The 21635-nt window shown below is 40.7% G+C and overlaps 1 protein-coding gene across 2 annotated transcripts; it reads left to right on the top strand.

The window, feature by feature from the left end:
* The first annotated feature begins 1459 nt into the window (after positions 1-1459).
* Positions 1460-19665, top strand: LOC310755931 (retinol dehydrogenase 7-like). Of its 2 annotated transcripts, none has more exons than XM_083599465.1 (5): positions 1460-1892; positions 5060-5381; positions 9729-9987; positions 18747-18904; positions 19201-19665. In XM_083599465.1, exons 2-5 carry the CDS (start codon positions 5069-5071, stop codon positions 19416-19418), a joined length of 948 nt encoding a protein of 315 aa, XP_083455591.1. In that variant the 5' UTR covers positions 1460-1892; positions 5060-5068; the 3' UTR covers positions 19419-19665. The 2 variants fall into 2 exon arrangements, with proteins under 2 accessions (XP_083455591.1, XP_083455592.1); XM_083599466.1 differs by lacking the exon at positions 1460-1892 and adding an exon at positions 4750-4949.
* The last annotated feature ends 1970 nt before the right edge of the window (positions 19666-21635 follow it).

Genomic DNA, 21635 nt, shown 5'->3' with positions numbered 1-21635 from the left:
GATCTTCACCACTCCTTTCAGTTCTGACTGGTTTCAGCACTCCAAATTATTGACACCCACACTATGTCAATATACTCTTGTATTATTCTTATTTTATTATTATTTATATACCACCCTATACCCAGGTGTCTCAGAGTGGTTCACAGAATAAAATAATACAAAACCACAAGAGACCCAATGACAATAAGACAACAGACCAATAGCCCCCCCCAGCTCATTTTAAAAGTGCATAGGATGTAAATCAGATCAGCCAAAGGCCTGGTTGAAAAGGAATGTTTTTTGCCTGGCACCTAAAGATGTATAATGGAGGAATGAACTTCTCTGGGGAGAGCAGTCCGCAGACGGGGAGCCGCAGCAGAGAAGGCCCTGTTCTCATGTTGCCACCCTCTGAACCTCTTGAGGAGGGGCACACAAAGGGGGGCCTCGGATGATGATCTCAGGGTCCGGGTAGGTTCATGTTGTTGTAAACAAAATTAATCTGCCCTTTCCCCCTTATGGGGTATGCAAGAGCCCTTATAGAGTCCTTACATAGGTTCCCTATTGGTAGGAGAAAATAACAGAGGCCAACCAGAGAATATTGAGAAGCAAAGCAGCTAGTAAGCCTGATCTTTATTGATCTGTTGCAACAGGGTGCTCCCCTCACATGCAGGAAAGGAGGAGGACCTCGAACAATGGTGCACAAGGCCTTATACAGACATTTTAAATTCCCTGGCCTGGAGCTCAAGACCACCCCTCCATACGTCATACATACATCACAGAAGGGGTCTAACCCAAGACCACCCCCCACAAACATCATAACTACATCACAGAAATGGTGTTCTACAAAAGAAATTTGAATGTTCTTGTTTTTCCTGCCTGCCAGGTTATCTGATAATGCCTTATCTGATTACCTTTCCTGGTAGTCTGTCATCCCCTCCTTTGAGATGGTAATTACTAAATTCCTGTAACAAGGAAGGTTTTTTTTTCACCTCCTCCCTCCTTGCAGAGAAACATTTGGTCGACTTGGGAGTCAAAATGATTTCAGGACTGTCTTCCTGTGCTGCTTCAGACAATGTGGTTTATATATTTATGTACGTGTTTGCTTGGTACATTTATGAACATTTATTATATATCGAAGACTTTAAAATTCTTCTTACAATGTGGAAAGAGGCAGTCCTTTAGGTATTGCAGTCCTTAGCTATTATATCATTTTAACAGCTTGGGAAGTGTATTTTAAGGGTGCTGGGAATTGTAGCTCAGTGGACATAATTCTAGTCTATCATTCTGGACTTGTTTTTTATCGACAGGACCAAGGTGGAGGGCAGTTCCTCAGGCTGCCCACAGCTGTGTCCCCTTCCACTGCGCCTTGGGTTTTGAACATTTTGGAAGCCAAACGGGTTTCCGGAAGATATTTCGTTTGCGAAGCGAGGTACCACTGTATTAGCATTCATGCACCAAAGCAAGCTGGCCGGGTCCAGCCTCTAGGTGAAATGTAATTTTGCAAGCACTCTGCCCATTTTTCTATCAGTAGGAGGGATGTGCTTCTGCAAGAAAGATAACCTCAACCCCAGGCTTTCTTCCTGCTCTAGACAAATGATTTATTTGCTCTATCCATACATGAACAGAACACAGGGGAAAGGGGCTGAATCTGTGGCACGGAGCTCTGCAGTGGGAGGAATTCGGTGTGTTTCTTTCACCAACAGATTCCCCAGTTAGTTTAAAGAAGGAAGTTAAATTTCACGACCTAATTGGGTTAAACCAATCCTTGCCAGAAGGGAGGAGCTCCCTTTGCAGCCAGTGGAGTATGAAAAACAGCAACAGGCAGATAAGGAACAACTGTAAATCGGAAAAGGAAGCACTGCTTTTCCTGCCGCACAACTGAAGCTGAGAGCCTTTCCTCTAACCACCTGCAGGTCTGTCTCTTCCCTTTTCAATTATACATGATAGTAACTTCCAGTCACCACTAAGATGTGCTCATAACAACTTTATTTCAAGCTAATATTCAGTAGGTGACACTTTTCTCAAGCTTCAGGCTGGGGGAGGGGGGGAAGCTTCACTTCCTGAATTTCTTCTTTCTTTGCACCCCTTAAAGGCCCAGAAACATTTCCAGAAAAAGTTCAGAACTTTAAAAGGTACAAGATCAACCCAAATCTCATATTTCTTCCCATTCATTACTCAGAAGGCGATAAGAATCTAGCACTTAGTAAAAACACAGCATCAAAAAGATTGGTGTCCATCAGCTACAAAATATCTAGTGACATTTGATGGGAACAGTTTGTTCCTACAAAACAAGCCTGGGAATTAGACCTTGGAATAGTTAGGCTGCCTCTATGTTCTGTTTTAATTAAGAGTGGAGAAAACACTTTTAAGCTCTTACACCGACGGCATCTAACACCACAAACATGTAATCACATGAATTTGTCTTCATCTGCACTTTCTTGGAGGGGTTTGTTGCCCCTGTTCCATCTGTGGTGCCCCTGTGAGAAAATAAGGCGTTTCTGCATCAATAAATTAGTCTCATTACATGACAAAGCAGTTTCATGTGTTGTGCTACTGGCCTTGTTTCTCATGAACATTGAAAGAACTTGCAACCTGAGAAACTAACCTCATTCCATCTTGTGCTGGCCTTGCAGCTTTTAACATGGATTTGGAAGAAATTGGATCAGTTGCAACAGATAATATGGACCATTGTGTCCTACTTGAGCAAACGGGGTGATTTGTTATTGATGAGGGGGTTTTGTAAGATGTATTTTCTGAAACTCAGTAAAACTTCCTTATTATTTTTGAAGAGGAAATCAGTTATGACCTGCGAGGTGCTAACACTGAGCTCTCTTTATTTCTGAGTTGATCCAGTGATTGCAGGGTTCACTGGTTAATAAGTCGCTGCCAGTCAACAGAGCAAGGAGTCCCTCCCATTTGTTTCCAGCATCTGGTATTCTGAAATATGCTTTGTCTTGTGTTGCGAAGTCACACTGCCTAGGCTAGTGCCATGGGCAGGTCACAGTGCTGCTAACACAGCATTTTGACTCTATCCCTGGAGACATATTCCATAGAGATGGATGCCAACAATAATAGTTAGTTAATTACGTCATTTTGCAACAGCAGAAAGTTAGACAAATAACATAATATTTGATGGAAGATGACCTTGCAGCTGAACAGAAACAGTACTGAATGTGAAAAGTACAGAACAGGAAATAAAGTTATGCCTTCTTACATCCCTACATGCAAATCATTAGGGATGTAAGCTCTGATCAGCTTGTTAGGGTGTGTTGGCAACATTTGCACTCAATACTCTAGTCTATATGATAAAAATACCTTTATTGTCATTGTACAACCTGTGTACAATGAAATTAAACAAGCCTTCCCCCCCAAACACTCAGTCTCGTTGCACTCTGTGTGCTTATTGAACAACACACCACCTTGCAAGTCATTTTCGTTATGTTATTTTTCGTTCAACAGCCTAACAGCCCATGGATAAAAGCTAGTTTTTGACCAGGGGTCAGCAAACTTTTTCAGCAAGGGGCCGGTCCACTGCCCCTCAGACCTTGTGGGGGGCCGGACTATATTTTGAAAAAAAAAATGAACAAATTCCTATGCCCCCAAAATAACCCAGAGATGCATTTTAAATAAAAGCATACATTCTACTCACGTAAAAACACCAGGCAGCCCACACAAATAACCCAGAGATGCATTTTAAATAAAAGGACACATTCTACTCATTCTGAGTCCTGGACCGTCCGCGGGCTGGATTGAGAAGCTGATTGGGCCGCATCCAGCCCACGTACCTTAGGTTGCCTACCCCTGTTTTAGCCTGTTGGTACAACTGATTATACTTCTATAATCAGAGGTGATGGCTGGGGTGTGAGTCATCCCTGAGAATTTTTCTCACTCTCCTAAGGCAACGATCCCTTGTGATGTCATCTAGTGGACTCAAGGGACAGCCCATGAAATCATGTGCTGTATTCACCACCCTCTGAAGAGACTTTCTGTTCGTCTCTGTTCATCTCTGGGTCCTTGTTCCCATCCTAACCATAAATCTCTGATCTCCTTTGAAAACTTAATAAAAACCCAGCATCAAAAACATTGGTGTCCATCATCTGCAAAATACTTAGTGAAACTCAGTTGGGAGAATTTGATCACACAAAACAAATCGGGGATCGGACCTTGAACAAGTACAATATGTGGCGCATTAATGACAAAATAAGGCATATGACCTGTTGCCTGCCAATGCCAATATCTGAGCTAATATTTGAGCTAATGCACAATATTTGAACTCAGTGTTGCTTATGTATATAGAGGTGAAAGGTAAAGGTAAAGGACCCCTGGACGGTTAAGTCCAGTCAAAGGCGACTGTGGGGTTGTGGCGCTCATCTCGTTTTCAGACCGAGGGAGCCAGCGTTTGTCATAGACAGTTTTGTGGGTCATGTGGCCAGCATGACTGAACCGCTACTGGCGCACGGAGGACCGTGATGAGTGCGAGAGCACACAGAAACGCCGCTTACCTTCTCACCGTAGCAGTACCTATTTATCTACTTGCGCTGACATGCATTCGAACCACCAGGTTGGCAGGAACTGGGACAGAGCAACGGGAGCTCACCCCATTGCACGTATTTGAACCGCCGACGTTTTGATCAGCAGGCCCAAGAGGCTCAGTGGTTTAAACCACAGCACCGCCCACTTCTTATGTATATAGATGTGTATAGGATTGTCCTCTTCCACTTTATTTAGTTGTTCAGATAATAAGCAGCTAGCTAGCGCTATTATTTATACTTCTTTTAGCCTGCCTCTGCTCCAAGCAGCTCTTTGCTTCATGCAAAAATTCTCCTTCCCCTCCACAACACTGCGAGGAAGGCTAAATTGAGCGGTGGCAATTACGGTCAAAGACCAGCTCACGTAACACAATAAAAACAGTGTTCATAAAGATAAAATATACAGTCGTAACAGATTGCGGCATCACCTCAGTCAGGGAAGTAAGGGTCTTCCAGTGAACTTCTTGGTGGAGCAGGAATTAGAAATATCTTCCTCCAAGTCCTGCCGGGGTGTGTATGCTTCCTAATGCTTGAATTCTCTTTCCCTGCAGGTTTCAGCCATGTGGGTCTACCTGGCTGCCCTGCTGGGGCTTTACTTCCTTCGCCGATGGTACAAGGAGAGGCAGACGGTGGAGAACCTGACGGAGAAATATGTCTTCATCACGGGGTGTGACTCTGGCTTTGGAAACCTACTTGCCAGGCAGCTGGATGCCCGGGGCCTGCGGGTGCTGGCAGCCTGTCTCACGCAGAAGGGGGCAGAGCAGCTGGGCAAGGTCTCCTCAGAGCGCTTGAAAACCACCATTCTGGATGTGAGCAGCACAGAGAGTGTGGCGGCAGCGACGGACTGGGTGAAAGGGTGCATTGGGAACAAAGGTGAATCTCTACCTTCCTTGTGGTGCCTCTGTGCTATTGGTGGGACCAGCGCGGGATTTATGTATAGGCTAAACAAGCTATAGCTTAGGGCCCCACTCTCTTGCGGGCCACAAAAAATATAAAGGAAAACAACAATGTACATTTCTAAAATATAAGATAAAAAACAAATAAAATAAAACCTACATACAGCAACAGTGTTTTGGGTTGTGTAGGCTCCTATGATGTAAGTAATGGGCCCCGCCTGCTAGCCTGTTCTCTAAAATATCACTGGTTTGCTCATATCTGTATCAATTACTTTGATAAAATACATATTTTGTTTTTTTTTATAATATTTTTATTTTTTCCATATAAACACAACACAACAAACAAACAAAAAAAGACAAAAACAGAACAAAAAACATGTATCATTTCATATCCTAATTTCATATCCTATCTTCCCCGACTTCCTCATGCCTCCCCTTTCTGTATTCCAAATTCTTATCGATTGTTCAGCAAATCTTCCCTTATTTTAATTTAAATTTAGACTATACTTCCTTATTCTCCTTGTCTTAACCATTGCTAATAGCAACCATTTACTTTCCAGTCCAACATCATTCTAACTTTCATTAACTTTGTAATATTTCTTTAAATAGTCCTTAAATTTTTTCCATTCTTCTTGCGCTGCTTCTCTTCCCTGGTTTCGGATTCTGCTCGTCATTTCTGCTAAGCCCATGTAGTCTATCACCTTCATCTGCCATTCTTCCAGTGTGGGTAGTTCTTGCGTCTTCCAGTACTTCGCAATGAGTATTCTAGCTGCTGTTGTAGCATACATAAAGAAAGTTATATCCGTCTTTAACACCCCTTGGCCGACAATACCCAAGAGAAAGGCCTCTGGTTTCTTGGGGAAAGTATATTTAAATACCTTTTTAAGTTCATTATAGATCATTTCCCAGAATGCCTTAATCTTCGGGCAAGTCCACCAAAGATGAAAAAATGTACCTTCAGTTTCTTTACATTTCCAACATTTGTTGTCAGGCACATGGTAAATCTTTGCAAGCTTGACTGGGGTTATGTACCACCTGTATATCATTTTCATAATGTTTTCTCTTAAGGCATTACATGCCGTAAATTTTATCCCGGTGGTCCACAACTTTTCCCAATCAGCAAACAAAATATTATGACCAATGTCCTGAGCCCATTTAATCATGACCGATTTAACCGTTTCATCTTGTGTATTCCATTTCAACAGCAAATTGTACATTTTGGACAAATTCTTAGTACTGGGTTCTAACAGTTCTATCTCCAATTTTGATTTTTCCACCTGGAAGCCAATTTTACTGTCCAGTTTAAACGCTTCATTTATTTGATGGTAGTGAAACCAATCTCTCACCTTCCCTTTTAATTTCTCAAAACTCTGCAATCTCAATTTGTCCCCTTCCTTTTCCAAAATTTCCCAGTATCTTGGCCACTTGGACTCCATATTTAACTTTTTAACTGCCTTAGCTTCCATTGGCGACAACCACCTTGGAGTTTTATTTTCCAGCAAGTCTTTATATCTGACCCAGACATTTAATAGTGCTTTTCTGACAATATGATTTTTGAAACTTTTATGTGCTTTGACCTTGTCATACCACAAATATGCATGCCACCCAAAAATGTTATTAAAACCTTCCAAATCCAAAATGTCTGTATTTTCAAGAAGTAGCCATTCTTTTAGCCAGCAGAAAGCTGCCGCTTCATAGTAAAGTTTAAAGTCTGGCAGGGCAAACCCCCCTCTTTCCTTTGAATCCGTTAATATCTTAAATTTAATTCTGGGCTTTTTGCCCTGCCAGACAAATTTAGATATGTCTTTTTGCCACCTCTTGAAACAATCCATTTTATCAATTATTTGCAATGCTTGGAACAAAAACAACATTCTTGGCAATACATTCATCTTTATAGCTGCAATACGGCCTAACAAGGAAAGCTTTAAGTTGGACCAAATCTCCAAATCTTTTTTCACTTCTCTCCAAGTTTTTTCATAATTATCTTTAAACAAATTCACATTTTTAGCTGTCATATTTATACCCAAATATTTCACTTTTTTAACCACAGTTAACCCTGTCTCATTCTGAAACCTTTCCTTTTCTATCTGTGTCAAATTTTTCTCCAAAACCTTTGTCTTAGACTTATTCAATTTAAATCCTGCTATTTGACCAAACTCTTGAATTATTTCCAAAACTCTTTTCGTGCTAGCTTCTGGCTCTTGTAATGTAAGTACTAAGTCATCTGCAAATGCTCTCAATTTATATTGTTTAGCTCCGACCTGAATCCCTTTAACCAGCTGGTCCCTCCTAATCATATTAAGCAAAACCTCCAGGACCGATATAAAAAGTAATGGGGAGATAGGGCACCCCTGACGTGTCCCTTTTTCAATCTTGAACTCTTCTGTAACCACATTATTTACAATTAATTTAGCTTTCTGTTCAGAGTATATTGCACCTATACCATTCTCAAACCCTTGGCCTACCCCCATCCCCCGGAGGTTCTTCAACATAAAACTCCAAGAAATGTTGTCAAAGGCTTTCTCGGCATCCACAAATATCAAAACAGCTTTAGTGTTTATGTTCACTTCCAGCTTTTCCAAAATGTCAATTATATTCCTTACATTGTTCGACAAATGCCTTTTTGGGAGAAAGCCCGCTTGGTCCCCGTGAATCTCCTCCATCAAAACTCTTTTCAGTCTCTTTGCTAAAATATTAGCAAAGATTTTGTAATCCACATTCAATAACGAGATGGGTCGGTAGTTTTTAAGTTGGGTCTTTTCAGTCTCTGTCTTTGGTATAAGTGTAATGTAGGCCTCTCTCCACGTATCGGGTGCCCTTTTCCCTTCCATAATCTCATTGCAGACTTCCTTCAGAGGTTGTATCAACCCTTCCTTCAAAACTTTGTAGTATTTGGAAGTCAGTCCATCCGGTCCGGGGGATTTACCCAGCGTCATGCCTTGAATGGCATCTTCAATTTCTTGTGCTGATATCTCCTGATTCAATATTGTCTTACTTTCTTGCGAAACTTTTTTCAGCCCATTTTCCTCGAGGAACTGTTGTATGTCCATTTCTTTCTGCGGCCCTTGTGTGTAGAGTTGTCTAAAGTAGTTCTGAAAACAATTCCTAATTTCCGCTGGGTTACTTATGTTTTTTCCTTCCACTTCTATATTTGTTACCGTGTTGAGTTTTTGTCTCTTCTTTATTTGCCAAGCCAGTAACTTGCCACATTTATCAGCAGATTCAAAGGTCTTTTGTCTCATTTGTTTAATTTTCCACTCTAATTCTTGATTCATCAGTTCCATATATTGTGTTTGATGAAATTTAATTTCTCTTAAAATCTCTTGGGATTTTGGCTTTGATCTTAATTGTTTTTCCCCTTCTTTTATCTTTTCCAAAATTCTCTCCTTCTTCTCATTTTGCTTTCTTTTCTTTAAAGTATTTTGCTGAATCAAAAACCCTCTCATCACGGCTTTGCTTGCGTCCCATACTATTCTTTTTTCTACTTTAGACCTTAAGTTGATTTCAAAATAGTCTTTCAAAGTTTTTTGGGCCTTCTTGCAAATCTCCTCATCTCTGAATAAGGTGTCATTCATTCTCCATCTGAAGGAACCAGTTGTTGTTTGCCTCATCACCATCTTTACAGCGTTATGGTCGGAGAAAGTTTTTGGGCAGATTTCTACTTTTTTTATGTTCGGAGCCATACTGCTAGTCACCCAGATTTGGTCAATCCTTGTCCATGTCATTTTGGCTTCAGAAAAGAAGGTTCCCTCTCTTTCTAATGGGTGTTTTGTTCTCCAAATGTCAATCAAGTCCATATTGTCAGTCATTTCAAAAAAAGTCTTTGGTAGTCTTCCATCTTTTGTTATTACCTGTCTTTGTGCCTTGTCCATATTTGTAAAATACATATTTTGTTATGTGCAAATGGCTTTAGATACCTATTAGGTCCATAAATTACTATATAGCATATATTCAACACAAAAAACAGCTACAATTTGTTGTTGACAAAGGACAGCTGGACATATAAAGGGCCCCATTACCTTAGAGCCTTAGCTTAGGGCCTCATCAAACCTAAATCCGGCCCTGAGTGGGACCTGGGATTAGAATTGCCTCTCTGTATTCATTTGTAGGCCACGTTCCCACAAAATTGTGCCCAAAGTGGCTCACAACATGTGAACTGAAGAATAGGGATAACAATTCAGAAAAAATAGTATTAGGAAGAATTGTGATAAGGGTTCCATAAGTAAACACAAACAATCTATGCATGTGATTAGCTTATTTCCAACTTTATTGAGCTCTGCTAAGGTTGCCTAAGAGGATGAACATGCCATCTTTCTTCACACAGGGCTCTGGGGCTTGGTGAACAATGCAGGCATAGGGATGCCAGCAGCTCCCAATGAATGGCTGACCAAAGATGACTTTGCAAAGGTGATCAATGTCAACCTTCTTGGGATGATTGATGTGACGCTCCACATGGTGCCCCTGGTGAGGAGAGCCAGAGGGAGGGTGGTCAACGTGTGCAGTACGATGGGACGACTGGCCTGTTTTGGAGGTGGTTACTGCCCATCAAAGTTTGGTGCGGAAGCATTCTCTGACACCCTGAGGTAAAAACATCAGCTTTGTAGTTTCTTCTTTTGCAACATGCAACCTCCAGATGTGTCATTCCATATCAAGTGATCCAACTTTTTTTCCCCATGTCACCCAATTTTCTTCATATTTTGTACACTTGTTAATTGAACAAAACTAAGTTTATATCTGAATTTTTAATTTTTTATCTCATCCCATTTTTTAGTTATGAGGGTCTGAAATTTGAAAAAATTGACAAATTTGGCCTTGCCAGACTACACAAAAACCTTAAAAGCTCAGACCAGAATTGAGATACGTCAAAAGCAAAAACATCAATCTCTTCAGAACTGCTTGGGATTTAATATGATATATGATGGATTTAGTTTAACATTAAAATTAAAGTTATAAAAATTATTTAAAAAATGATTTTAAAATATTTAAAATATTATTGGGTTCTAATTAGGATAGATGGGTCTTCTGTTATATTCTGGAAAATATAACAGAATAAACAAAATTTCAAACTATATTAATTATCAGTTACTTCAGGCATTTCTTTAGAAAGTCATTCAATTAAAAGGTGTCTGAAAAGCTAATCAGGCTTTTCTTTTAAAAGTGTGTTACAAAGCTGAGTGATAGCTTGCTATTGCATGATAGAATTAATGCTTTGAAAGAATTCTTGTTAGTACTTCATCTCATGAACATTACAACAAAATACATATCAAACAAATTATGAAAAAATTAGGTTTTTTGAATTTGCAAGCCTGAGATAGGATGTGTGGCTCCCAGTCCACTTTTGCTGTCCATGCTCTAGATCAGGGGTCGGCAAAGTTTACCTCGCCTGGGTCGGTTCGCTCAAGCAGAGATCCCTCCGTGGGCTGGGTCACGAGTGTGTGAGTGCATGCCCGTGATTTCCAGCATCTGCGCAGATGTGATTTCTGGCGCCGCGGGAGCGAGTGCCCGTGCCGCACAGAGCACGGGGACTCGCCGAGCGGGCAGCTCAGTTCGTGGCCAGCTCGTGGGCTGGTTAAACGACCCCCGTGGGCCGCTTGTGGCCCATGGGCCTTAGGTTACTGACCCCTGCTCTAGATGGTTTTGTCTAGGTCCTAGGCGAACCTGCTTGGCCGCGTTGCTGTTGTCACTTAGGAGAATACGATACAATACCTTTATTGTCATTGCCCCACACAGAACAATGAAATTGAAAATCTACATAAAATCTACATTCAAAACCCCCTAAAAACTCTGAAACCCCATTTTAAAATACAATATACTCCTATAAAGACTCCTTATACTGTGTTTAAAACCAGAATTGCATTTGGGTAGAAACTGTTTCTTAGGCGGCTAGTCCTGGTCTTTATAACCGTATACCTTCTTCCAGAAGGCAGAAGCTGAAAGAGATCATTTCCGGGGTGCGTACTATCCTGCACTATCTCTGCAGCTTTCTTATGGCACCTGACAGCATAGATTTGATCTAAGGTGGGAAGAGTGTACCCAAGTATTCTCTCTGCAGTCTTTACAACTCTGGACAGCATTGTTTTTCCCCTGGCCGTGCAGCTCCCAAACCACACACACAAACCATAAGTTAATACACTCTCCACAGTACAATGGTAAAGTGCCATCAACAGGTCCTTTGAGAGATTGTTTTTCCGGAGGATTCTCAGCAAAGGCCTTTGAGAATAGAAGAGCCCAACGTGATTTGTAGAAAAGTTGATTATGGTGTTTAAAATGTGCGTATTTCAGATATTTATATACCACTTAATTATCAAAGTGTCGACTTGCTGAATTGATGGCATCAAGATCAAAAGTCTGCATGGCACCTTTTCCTGGTTGCATGCCCTGTAATCTTCTTCCGCACAAGCAGTGCTATTTTTCTAGAAAAAGAGGTGCTCAAGCTCACCATGAACACCTCCCTCATTCTCTCAGAATGGCAATGGCACCAGAGAGGTGCTGGAACTGAGTTCCTGTGAGTTCTCCCTGAAATAAAGCCCTACAAACAAGGGAGTTTGGGAGAAACCCATGGCTGCTCCTTTTTAATATATATATAAAGAAGGTCTGAGGAGGGACGCGGGTGGTGCTGTGGTTTAAACCACAGAGCCTAGGACTTGCCGATCAGAAGGTTGGCGGTTCAAATCCCCACGATGGGGTGAACTCCCGTTGCTCGGTCCCAGTTCCTACCAACCTAGCAGTTCGAAAGCACGTCAAAGTGCAAGTAGATAAATAGGTACCGCTCCGGCGGGAAGGTAAACAGCGTTTCTGTGTGCTGCCCTGGTTCGCCAGAAGCGGCTTAGTCATGCTGGCCACATGACCCGGAAGCTGTACGCTGGCTCCCTCGGCCAATAAAGTGAGATGAGCACTGCAACCCCAGAGTTGGCCCCGACTGGACCTAATCGTCAGGGGTCCCTTTACCTTTAAAGAGGGTCTGAAGCCAACACAATGGTTCCAAACAAAAAGGAGTTTGAAGCACCAGCATTCTGATGGCTGCCTCTTAATGCAACTGATATTGAGATTAGAAAGTGCTTCCAGAGGTATTTTAAAAAGTTATATACTCAAGGGCCACAAGATGAAATAGAGATTACACAATTTTTGGAGAGAAATGGATTAGCAAAGCTGTCAGAAGAAAATAGAACAATTTTAAATGGCAAAATAACACGACAAGAGATTGAACAGGCCATCCTGAGTCTGAAACAGGGCAAATCACCAGGGCCAGATGGACTGACCTCTAACTACTACAAGACATTGAAGGATTATTTGATACAACCTTTGTTGGAGGTCAGTAATGAAATAATGGAGGGGAAGAAGGCGCCTGAATCGTGGAAAGAAGCATTTATCACATTGATTCCAAAGTCAGAAACTGAAAAGACACAACTCAAGAATTACCGTCCCATCTCCCTTTTAAATGTGGATTACAAAATATTTGCAGATGTTTTGGCACGAAGACTTAAGAAAGTTTTAAGTGAGATAATCCATAAAGACCAGGCAGGCTTTCTCCCGGGCAGACATATGTTTACTAACACAAGGAACATCATAGACATATTGGAACTTTTACAAACAAATATAAACACTAAAGCAGTTTTAATTTTTATAGACGCGGAGAAAGCCTTTGACAACATTTCTTGGAAATTTATGAAGGGGAATTTAAAAGAAATGGGAGTGGGACGGGGGTTTGAGAACGGGATTGAGGCAATATATTCAGAACAAAAGGCTAAACTGATAGTTAACAATGTGGTTACAGAAGAGTTTAAAATTGAAAAAGGTACACGACAAGGCTGCCCGATTTCCCCATTACTGTTTATTTCGGTTCTGGAAGTGCTCCTGAATATGATTAGGGGGGACCGGTTGGTGGAAGGGATTCAGGTCGGAGCGAAACAATATAAACTTAAAGCTTTTGCAGATGACCTAGTTCTGACATTACAGGAGCCGGAGTCTAGTTTGAAAAGAGTACTACAACTGATTCAAAACTTTGGTCGAGTGGCAGGATTTAAGTTAAATAAGCAAAAAACTAAAGTTTTGGGGAAAAACATGACAGATATTGAGTTGGAACAGCTTCAGAAAGAGACAGAACTAAATGTGGTTAAAAAAGTTAAATACCTAGGGGTAAACATAACAGCAAAAAATCTGAGTTTATTTAAAGATAATTATGAAAAATGTTGGTCAGAGATTAAGAGAGACTTGGATAGTTGGTCAAGACTAAAACTTTCTTTGTTAGGCCGAATAGCTGCCATCAAGATGAATGTATTGCCAAAAATGTTATTTTTGTTTCAGACACTGCAGATTGTAGACAAGACAGAGTGCTTCCGGAAGTGGCAGAAAGATATTTCTAAATTTGTCTGGCAGGGCAAAAAGCCCAGAATCAAATTTAAAATATTAACAGATGCGAAAGAAAGAGGGGGCTTTGCCCTGCCAGATTTAAAGTTGTATTATGAAGCTGCAGCTTTCTGCTGGTTAAAAGATTGGTTACTTCTTGAAGATACAGATGTCTTGGATTTGGAAGGTTTTAATAATGCGTTTGGATGGCATGCATATTTATGGTATGATAAAGCTAAGATAAATAAGGCCTTCAAGAACCATATTGTCAGAAAATCAGTTTTTAATGTCTGGACAAAATATAAAGACTTACTGGAGAATAAAACTCCGAGGTGGCTGTCACCCCTGGAGGCTAAGGCTCGGAAAAGAGCCAATATGGAGGCCAACTGGCCAAAATATTGGGAGATAATAGAAAAGGATGGTGACAACTGGAAATTGCAGAGTTTAGAAAAGATGAGAGACAAAGTGCGAGACTGGTTACACTATGCTCAGATTAAAGAAGTGTTTAAAAATGACAAAAAGCTAGGATTCCAAGTGGAAAAGTCAAAGTTAGAAACTGAACTGTTAGAACCTAAGACTAAGGTACTTTCAAGAATGTATAACTTGCTGCTGAAATGGAACACACATGACGAAATGGTAAAATCAACAATGATAAAATGGGCGCAGGATATTGGGTATAATATTATGTTTGAAGATTGGGAAAGGTTGTGGACCTCTGGGCTGAACTTCACTGCATGTAATGCGTTGAAGGAAAATGTGATGAAAATGATGTATAGATGGTACATGACCCCTGTTAAACTGGCTAAAATATACCATTCGTCTGATAGCAAATGTTGGAAATGTAAGGAAAATGAAGGAACATTTTTTCACCTCTGGTGGACCTGCCCTAGAGTGAAGGCCTTTTGGGAGAAGATATATAATGAATTAAAAAAGGTGTTTAAATACACCTTTACTAAGAAATCAGAGGCCTTTCTCCTGGGTATTGTCGGCCAGAGTGTGTTAAAAGAGGACAGAACATTCTTTTTGTACGCAACAACAGCAGCAAGAATATTAATTGCCAAGAATTGGAAAACTCAGGAGCTACCCACTGTGGAAGAATGGCAGATGCAACTGATGGACTATATGCAATTAGCCGAGATGACCGGCAGAATTCGAGACCAGGGAGAAGAAAGGGTGGAAGAAGACTGGAGGAAATTTAAGATTTATTTACAAAAATATTGTAATTTGGCTGAGTGCTGAATTGGATGCCAGTGCAGACAATTGTCTACCATTAAATTAGATTTAAGGCTGAATTATATGTCAAACCAAATTAAGATTATTAATTAAGATGAGTTAAATGATAATTTGTTTGAAATTAATTTAATAATGATGTAAGTGTATGCGGGAGGTGTGGGGGAGTCCCATGTAACAATTGAGAGATGTTAAATGGACAATGATAAGTGCTTATCTAATATATGCTTTATTTGAAAACTTTAATAAATATATTATAAAAAAAAAAACTTAATGCAACTGATATTATGTCATACACAGTGGCATCTCAGGTTACATACGCTTCAGGTTACATACGCTTCGGGTTACAGACTCCGCTAACCCAGAAATAGTGCTTCAGGTTAAGAACTTTGCTTCAGGGTGAGAACAGAAATTGTGCTCTGGCGGCGCGGCGGCAGCAGGAGGCCCCTTTAGCTAAAGTGGTGCTTCAGGTTAAGAACAGTTTCAGGTTAAGAACAGACCTCCAGGGAGACTTCCGGGTTGGCGCCTCCGGCAATGGTGGAGCTCCTCCGATCGGGATGAACTTGCTCCATGGAAGGCAGGGTCTGATCGCCACGGCGAAGGCGGAGACCCTCTGAAATCACAAGCGGGAGAAGCTTGTGAACTTGGGATTCGGCTGGCACCTTCTGCGCCTCCCCTACTCGCAGGGAAACCCTGTTTTGGGGATCCGGAGCGATGTGGGGTGAGTGGTGCGGTGCTTCGAATTGACTGCTTCTTTCACGGAGTGAAGCCGCATTGCTGTTGCCGGAGAGCGCTGACTTTTTCCTGTGGACAATTGGATTTTAAACAACTACCCATGAGTAGAACGTAAAACTGGATCTTTAAATACCTTAATTTGGCACCGAAATGGGGAAGGTCTTAAACAGGAAGTCCGCCTTCCCCTTTTGTAAATAGATTGAAGCAAAGACGTTATAAGCTAAAGTCTTTGAAAGCTTTTGGCAAAGGATTAAATTTTCATCGGTTAAAACTACAAAACCCCCCTTAGAAGCAGGAGAAGAGGGGGGAAATTTTGGACTTAGCGAGCCTGCAGGAGAGAGTGAAAAACCAAATTACCACTGCTCCGAACCTGGAAAAGGGCTGCCAGAAAGAGTGAAGTTTTGGGAGAGTTCATTGACTGCGAACAGATCATTTTTGACAGCTAGTTATATAAGAGAAAGATACTGTTTCCATTGTCCTCTTCTGCGTTTAAAAAGGAGGAAAAGTAACTGGAAATTGAAACTATTTTTATGGCTTGAATTGTGTTCGAAAGGATTGATACAAGTGGAGACTGTTTCCCTCTAGAGGGAGTTTTTGAAACTGTCACAGGAGTGCAACTGGGGAATCACCAGCTGCAAGATAAGTAATTGTGAGAACCAGAGATTGACCTTGGACCATTCAAAATGTTGACAGGAGAAGCCATTGTGACGGTATTATGTAAGATAAGCTACTCGCTGGAACAGCTTCATAAGAAGATGGATGACATGTCTTTTAAAATTGACAACTTGGATCAAAAAGTGACTAATTTACCATTTGCCCGATAATAAATGTTGGAAATGTAAAGAAAATGAAGGTACATTTTTTTTTCACCTTTGGTGGACGTGCCCTAGGATTAAGGCTTTCTGGGAAATGATTTATAATGAATTGAAAAAGGTATTTAAATATACCTTTGTGAAGAAACCAGAGGCCTTTCTCTTGGGCATGGTCGGCCAATTGGTGTTAAAAAAGGATAGAACTTTCTTTATGTATGCTACAACAGCAGCAAGAATACTCATCGCAAAGTATTGGAAGATGCAAGATCTACCCACTCTGGAAGAATGGCAGACGAAATTGATTGAATTTATGGGATTGGCAGAATTGACTGGCAGAATCTGTGACCAGGGAGAAGAATCGGCAGAAGAAGAATGGAAGAAATTCAAAGACTATTTGCAAAAATATTGTAATATTAAGGAATATTGAGTGATGTTGGATTGAAATTAAGGGGTTATCAGCTGTAATGGTATAAAAGAATATGAAAAAATAGTTCTTTTTTGTATATAAGTAAAAGTATAAGTTACAATAATTTAAGAAGATGGATAGAAAATAAGGCTTTTAGCTGTAATGCTATGAGATAAGGATTTGCTGGATGAACAATTTGAACTGGAATACAAGAAGGGGAGGTATGAGGAGGTCAGGGAAATATGTTATTGAAAAATAAGATATGAAATTTATGTGTTTTTAATATTTTTTCTTTTTATTTTTTTTCCTTTTTTTCTTGGTTTGTATAAAATGGAAAATCTTAATAAATTTCTTCAAAAAAAACACAAAAAAACAAAAAGTGACTAATTGGAGTCAAAAAGTGAGCACCAACACAGAAATAATTCAGGACTTGGTACAAGAATCTACTTTGGCAGGACAGATTGTGGAGGAGAAAGAGAAAGCTGTGGTTGTTGAGCCTAAAGTAATACAAGCGGGATCCTCAGCCTTACAGAAGCAAATTGAGGATTACAAGTTGAGGCCTTCTATGATTGAATCTAGAAAAAGCCAGATTTTGAGGATTGGATCCCGGCTTGGACGGAAGAAGGAAAGTTGGAAAGATCCCTCTATGGAGGGATTAACTGACTTTTGGGACATGGACTTGGGTCTGGAGGAGATTGGAGTTCTGGGGGCCTTGGAGGAATTTTGAAACATGTCATGAAACATCTTATAGACCTCAGCTTCAACTATGGAAATTTGGCTGACCTGTCCGGAAGGAATAAAAGCATTGTTAGGTTGGAGTCTTCCCGAGATCTGGTCTTTGGCATTAAAGAATATGAAGAAGACCTGCAGAAGGGACCTGGAAAAGAGTTAAGAGCCTCGGACATAAGATCTCCAGGTTGATGGACTATATGGAATTGACGGAAAGGACTGGCAGAATCCGAAACCAGGGAGAGGAGATGGTGGAAGAAGATTAGAGAATTTAAAGTTTATATACAGAAATACTGTAAAATTAATGAATGATAGAAAAATGGTGGAAAGAAATTTTATGGCCTTAGCAGAAATGTTATAAGGAGTTAAGCATATATAAGTATTTTAGTTCTAATGATAAAAAATATGTTAAGATATTTATAATATGACAGAAAATAGAGAAAGATGGAAAGGATTTGCTGAAACAATTAATAGAAGTGGAATACAAAAAGGGAGGTGAGAGGAAGTCGAGGAAACAAGGGAATGAAAGATAGAGTATGGAAAAGGTGTGATGTATGTTTTTAAATGGTTATTGTTTTGTTTTGTTTAGGGTTAAGTTGGGTTAGGGCTTTGTTTAGTTTAGTTTAATGTGTTTAGGTTGTGTTTCGTATTGCTTATATATTGTATTGTATTTTTTTTCTTTTTTTGTTTTGCTTTTTCTCTCTTGTCTCTTTTCTTTTTCTTTTCCTTTTCTGTAATCTTTAAAAGTAATAAATATTATTTTAAAAATAATAATAATAATAATAATAATAATAATAATAATAATAATAAAAAAAAAGAACAGACCTCCAGAACAAATTAAGTACTTAACCTGAGGTACCACTGTACAACCATTGCTGTGGTGTTTAGTTGCTGGGCAGAGCAGAGCAAGGCTCACGCAAGAGGGCAAAAGATAGGGGACTACATTTCTCTTCTTTTCTCTCTTCTTTTTTCCCTTCTTTTCTAAAAGAAAGGTGTCCCTTTCCATGAATCCAAAAACATGACCTGCAATATTACTGTGGCTCAGTAACAAATGATAATTCTTTACTTTTCTTCCCCAATTCAGAAGAGAGCTCCATCCTTTCGGAGTCCGAGTCAGCATAATTGAACCTGGTGGTTTCAAAACACCTCTTTGCACAAAACTAGTAGAGTATTTTCAGACTGTATGGAGCCGGGTACCTTCTGACATCAGAGACACTTATGGGCAGCAGTACTTTGAGCAATGTGAGTAGAGATGGGGGAGAAAATCAGTTTGATTTGCATTTTAATGCAGACTTATCTCGTTTACAGTTCAAGAAACAATAAGTGAACTGACATACAGCTTTCCCTCTGAATTTGCACTTGCCAAAATTTCGCAATGCAGTCTGGAAGCACCTGAAGGTTCTTTTCTTTGGCATCCAAAATAGTTCCAGATGTTCCTCCTCTGATTTAGCTATCATAGAGAGAATGCTCAGAAGATTAAATTTGCCTCCTGTGTTGCTGCAGATTCAACTTTTCATTTGTTTGTTTCTCTCACACAGCTTGCAAATCGTTCCAAGAACTCCTTGATGAGTGCAGCGACAAGTTTCACCTGGTCACCGACTGCATAGAACATGCCCTGACATCCTGCTCCCCTCACACTCGCTACTCTCCAGGCTGGGATGCAAAGCTCTTCTACCTTCCTGTCTCTTACTTGCCAACCACCATTGCAGACTATGTGTTGACCCGCTCTGGGCCCAAACCAGCACAAGCTGTGTAGATGATTGTGAAGAACAACATTACAGGTGGCCAAACAATCTATGGATGGAACATTGAATCTTTTAGGATCCTATTGAGATGCAGGCTTAGTAATCAGGAGCTGTAAAGAGAAGTGGTTTTATTTTTCTTTGATTCTCTACTATTGGCTGATCTAGGAATAAGCCCCATTGAACGCAGTGCAACTTACTGTAAGTCTGAGTGGACATGCATTGTATCCTTATAAAGTGGTACCTCGGGTTAAGTACTTACCGTATTTTTGCTCTATAAGACTCACTTTTTCCCTCCTAAAAAGTAAGGGGAAATGTGTGTGCGTCTTATGGAGCGAATGCAGGCTCCGCAGCTATCCCAGAAGCCAGAACAGCAAGAGGGATTGCTGCTTTCACTGCGCAGCGATCCCTCTTGCTGTCCTGGCTTCTGAGATTCAGAATACTTTTTTTCTTGTTTTCCTCCTCCAAAAACTAGGTGCGTCTTGTGGTCTGGTGCATCTTATAGAGCGAAAAATACGGTAATTCGTTCCGGAGGTCCGTTCTTAACCTGAAACTGTTCTTAACCTGAAGCACCACTTTAGCTAATGGGGCCTCCTGCTGCTGCTGCGCAATTTCTGTTCTCATCCTGAAGCAAAGTTCTTAGCCTGAGGTACTATTTCTGGGTTAGCGGAGTCTGTAACCTGAAGCGTCTGTAACCTGAAGCATTTGTAACCCGAGGTACCATTGTAGTTCCTTGGAGTGAGGGAAAGATGTGCTCCCCACAAACCAACTGGAATGAATGCCCAAGTAAAGCTGGGTATAATCGGAATTATGTGTAAGCTTTGTGCAGGTAAAGTAGGTCACCTGGAGGCCAACAGGCAGTCCCAACATTCCTCTGTTTCAGCAATTGCCGGGACATGTCTGCAGTACACAAACTCAGGCAAACTTAGACCCAAAGCCGCAGGGCTAAGCAGCAAAATGTGAGTTTATAAAACTTGAAGGAGCAGCGCATGGGTGTTGCATGAGCACTGGTGTCATCAGTTTATCAACCTGGTGGTCTTTCCGTGGGGCCTAGACATCCCCTCACCCCCTGCTGTTCCCCCCTCAACATGAATCTTCTGGTTACCCTTCCCCCTTCCTTGAAACATACCTAGATCTGTACTAAGCAGGAAGAACAGTGATCTTCACCACTCCTTTCAGTTCTGAATGGTTTCAGCACTCCATTGGGCACCAATTCCACTGTCCATTAATTGACACCCACACTGTGTGTTTGGAAGCCTGGGGAGTATAGTTTAAGGGTGCTGGGAATTGTAGCTCTGTGTAGCCAGCTCTCTTAGCAAACCCTAGTTTCTGAAACTCTTCACAAGAAGCCATGGCTATTTAGAGGGCTCTAAATGTATTCTGTGGGTGTAGTGTATGTTAATGGGTTTATAATGTTATTATTATTGCTGTTATAGGATAAATAATAATTGTTTTGTTCGTTAGACTTCATCATGATGGCCCATTTGCTTCTTGCCCCTGAGGTAGAACCAACATTCTGGTACAGGTATGGATACCTGGCTTTCCTTTGCCTCCGGTCGCCTTACCTTTACTCGGACGGCTGAGGCCCAGGGCACCAAAATTTCCCATCCCCACAATGGCTTTTAGAAATGATTGCTCTGCTGAGACACCAGCGGATTCTACTTATCATTTTGCACAAGACCCTGGCAGCACACCAGTTCTTTCAGCTTCCTGCCAGTAAACGTTTGCCTAAGACTCATTTAATGTTGGGCCATTCATTCCAGGAAGAAGTTTTAGAAAGAGTGTCTGATAGGATTAATATGTGCAATTACAACTTTTTGGAGAATTACAGCTTTGGCCTGCAATGACAGCCAAGCCAACCTAAATAAATGGAAGCGCTTTATGTAACTTACTTGATCAGCTGATTGGAAGCAGAATGAAAGTCGTAAAAAAAATGGGGACACAATTTTGAACTGCCGTCGACGGGCATTCAGGTTTTAAGAAGCACATTATGTTTCTAATGAATCTTTCCAGATCCAGCAAGAGGGGGAGCATTCATATCTATTATTTCCATCTGAAATTACTGTAAAACATTGCATAAGAAAATGGAAGCATGCACAAATATATAAAATTGCAGGGAAAGAAAATAGGAAAACCAGACACATAAATAGATAAAACCACTTTCTAGCTACTTTTGCCTCATCCGAAACAGAATGCTCATTACATTTTTGCAGGCGCAGGAGGATTGTAGA

The sequence above is a fragment of the Podarcis filfolensis genome (genome assembly GCF_964270895.1).
Source record: "Podarcis filfolensis genome assembly, chromosome: 2".
Taxonomy (NCBI): Eukaryota; Metazoa; Chordata; class Lepidosauria; order Squamata; family Lacertidae; genus Podarcis; species Podarcis filfolensis.
The sequence above is the reverse complement of the archived record's forward strand: the minus strand, read 5'-3'. Positions and strand labels throughout refer to the sequence as shown.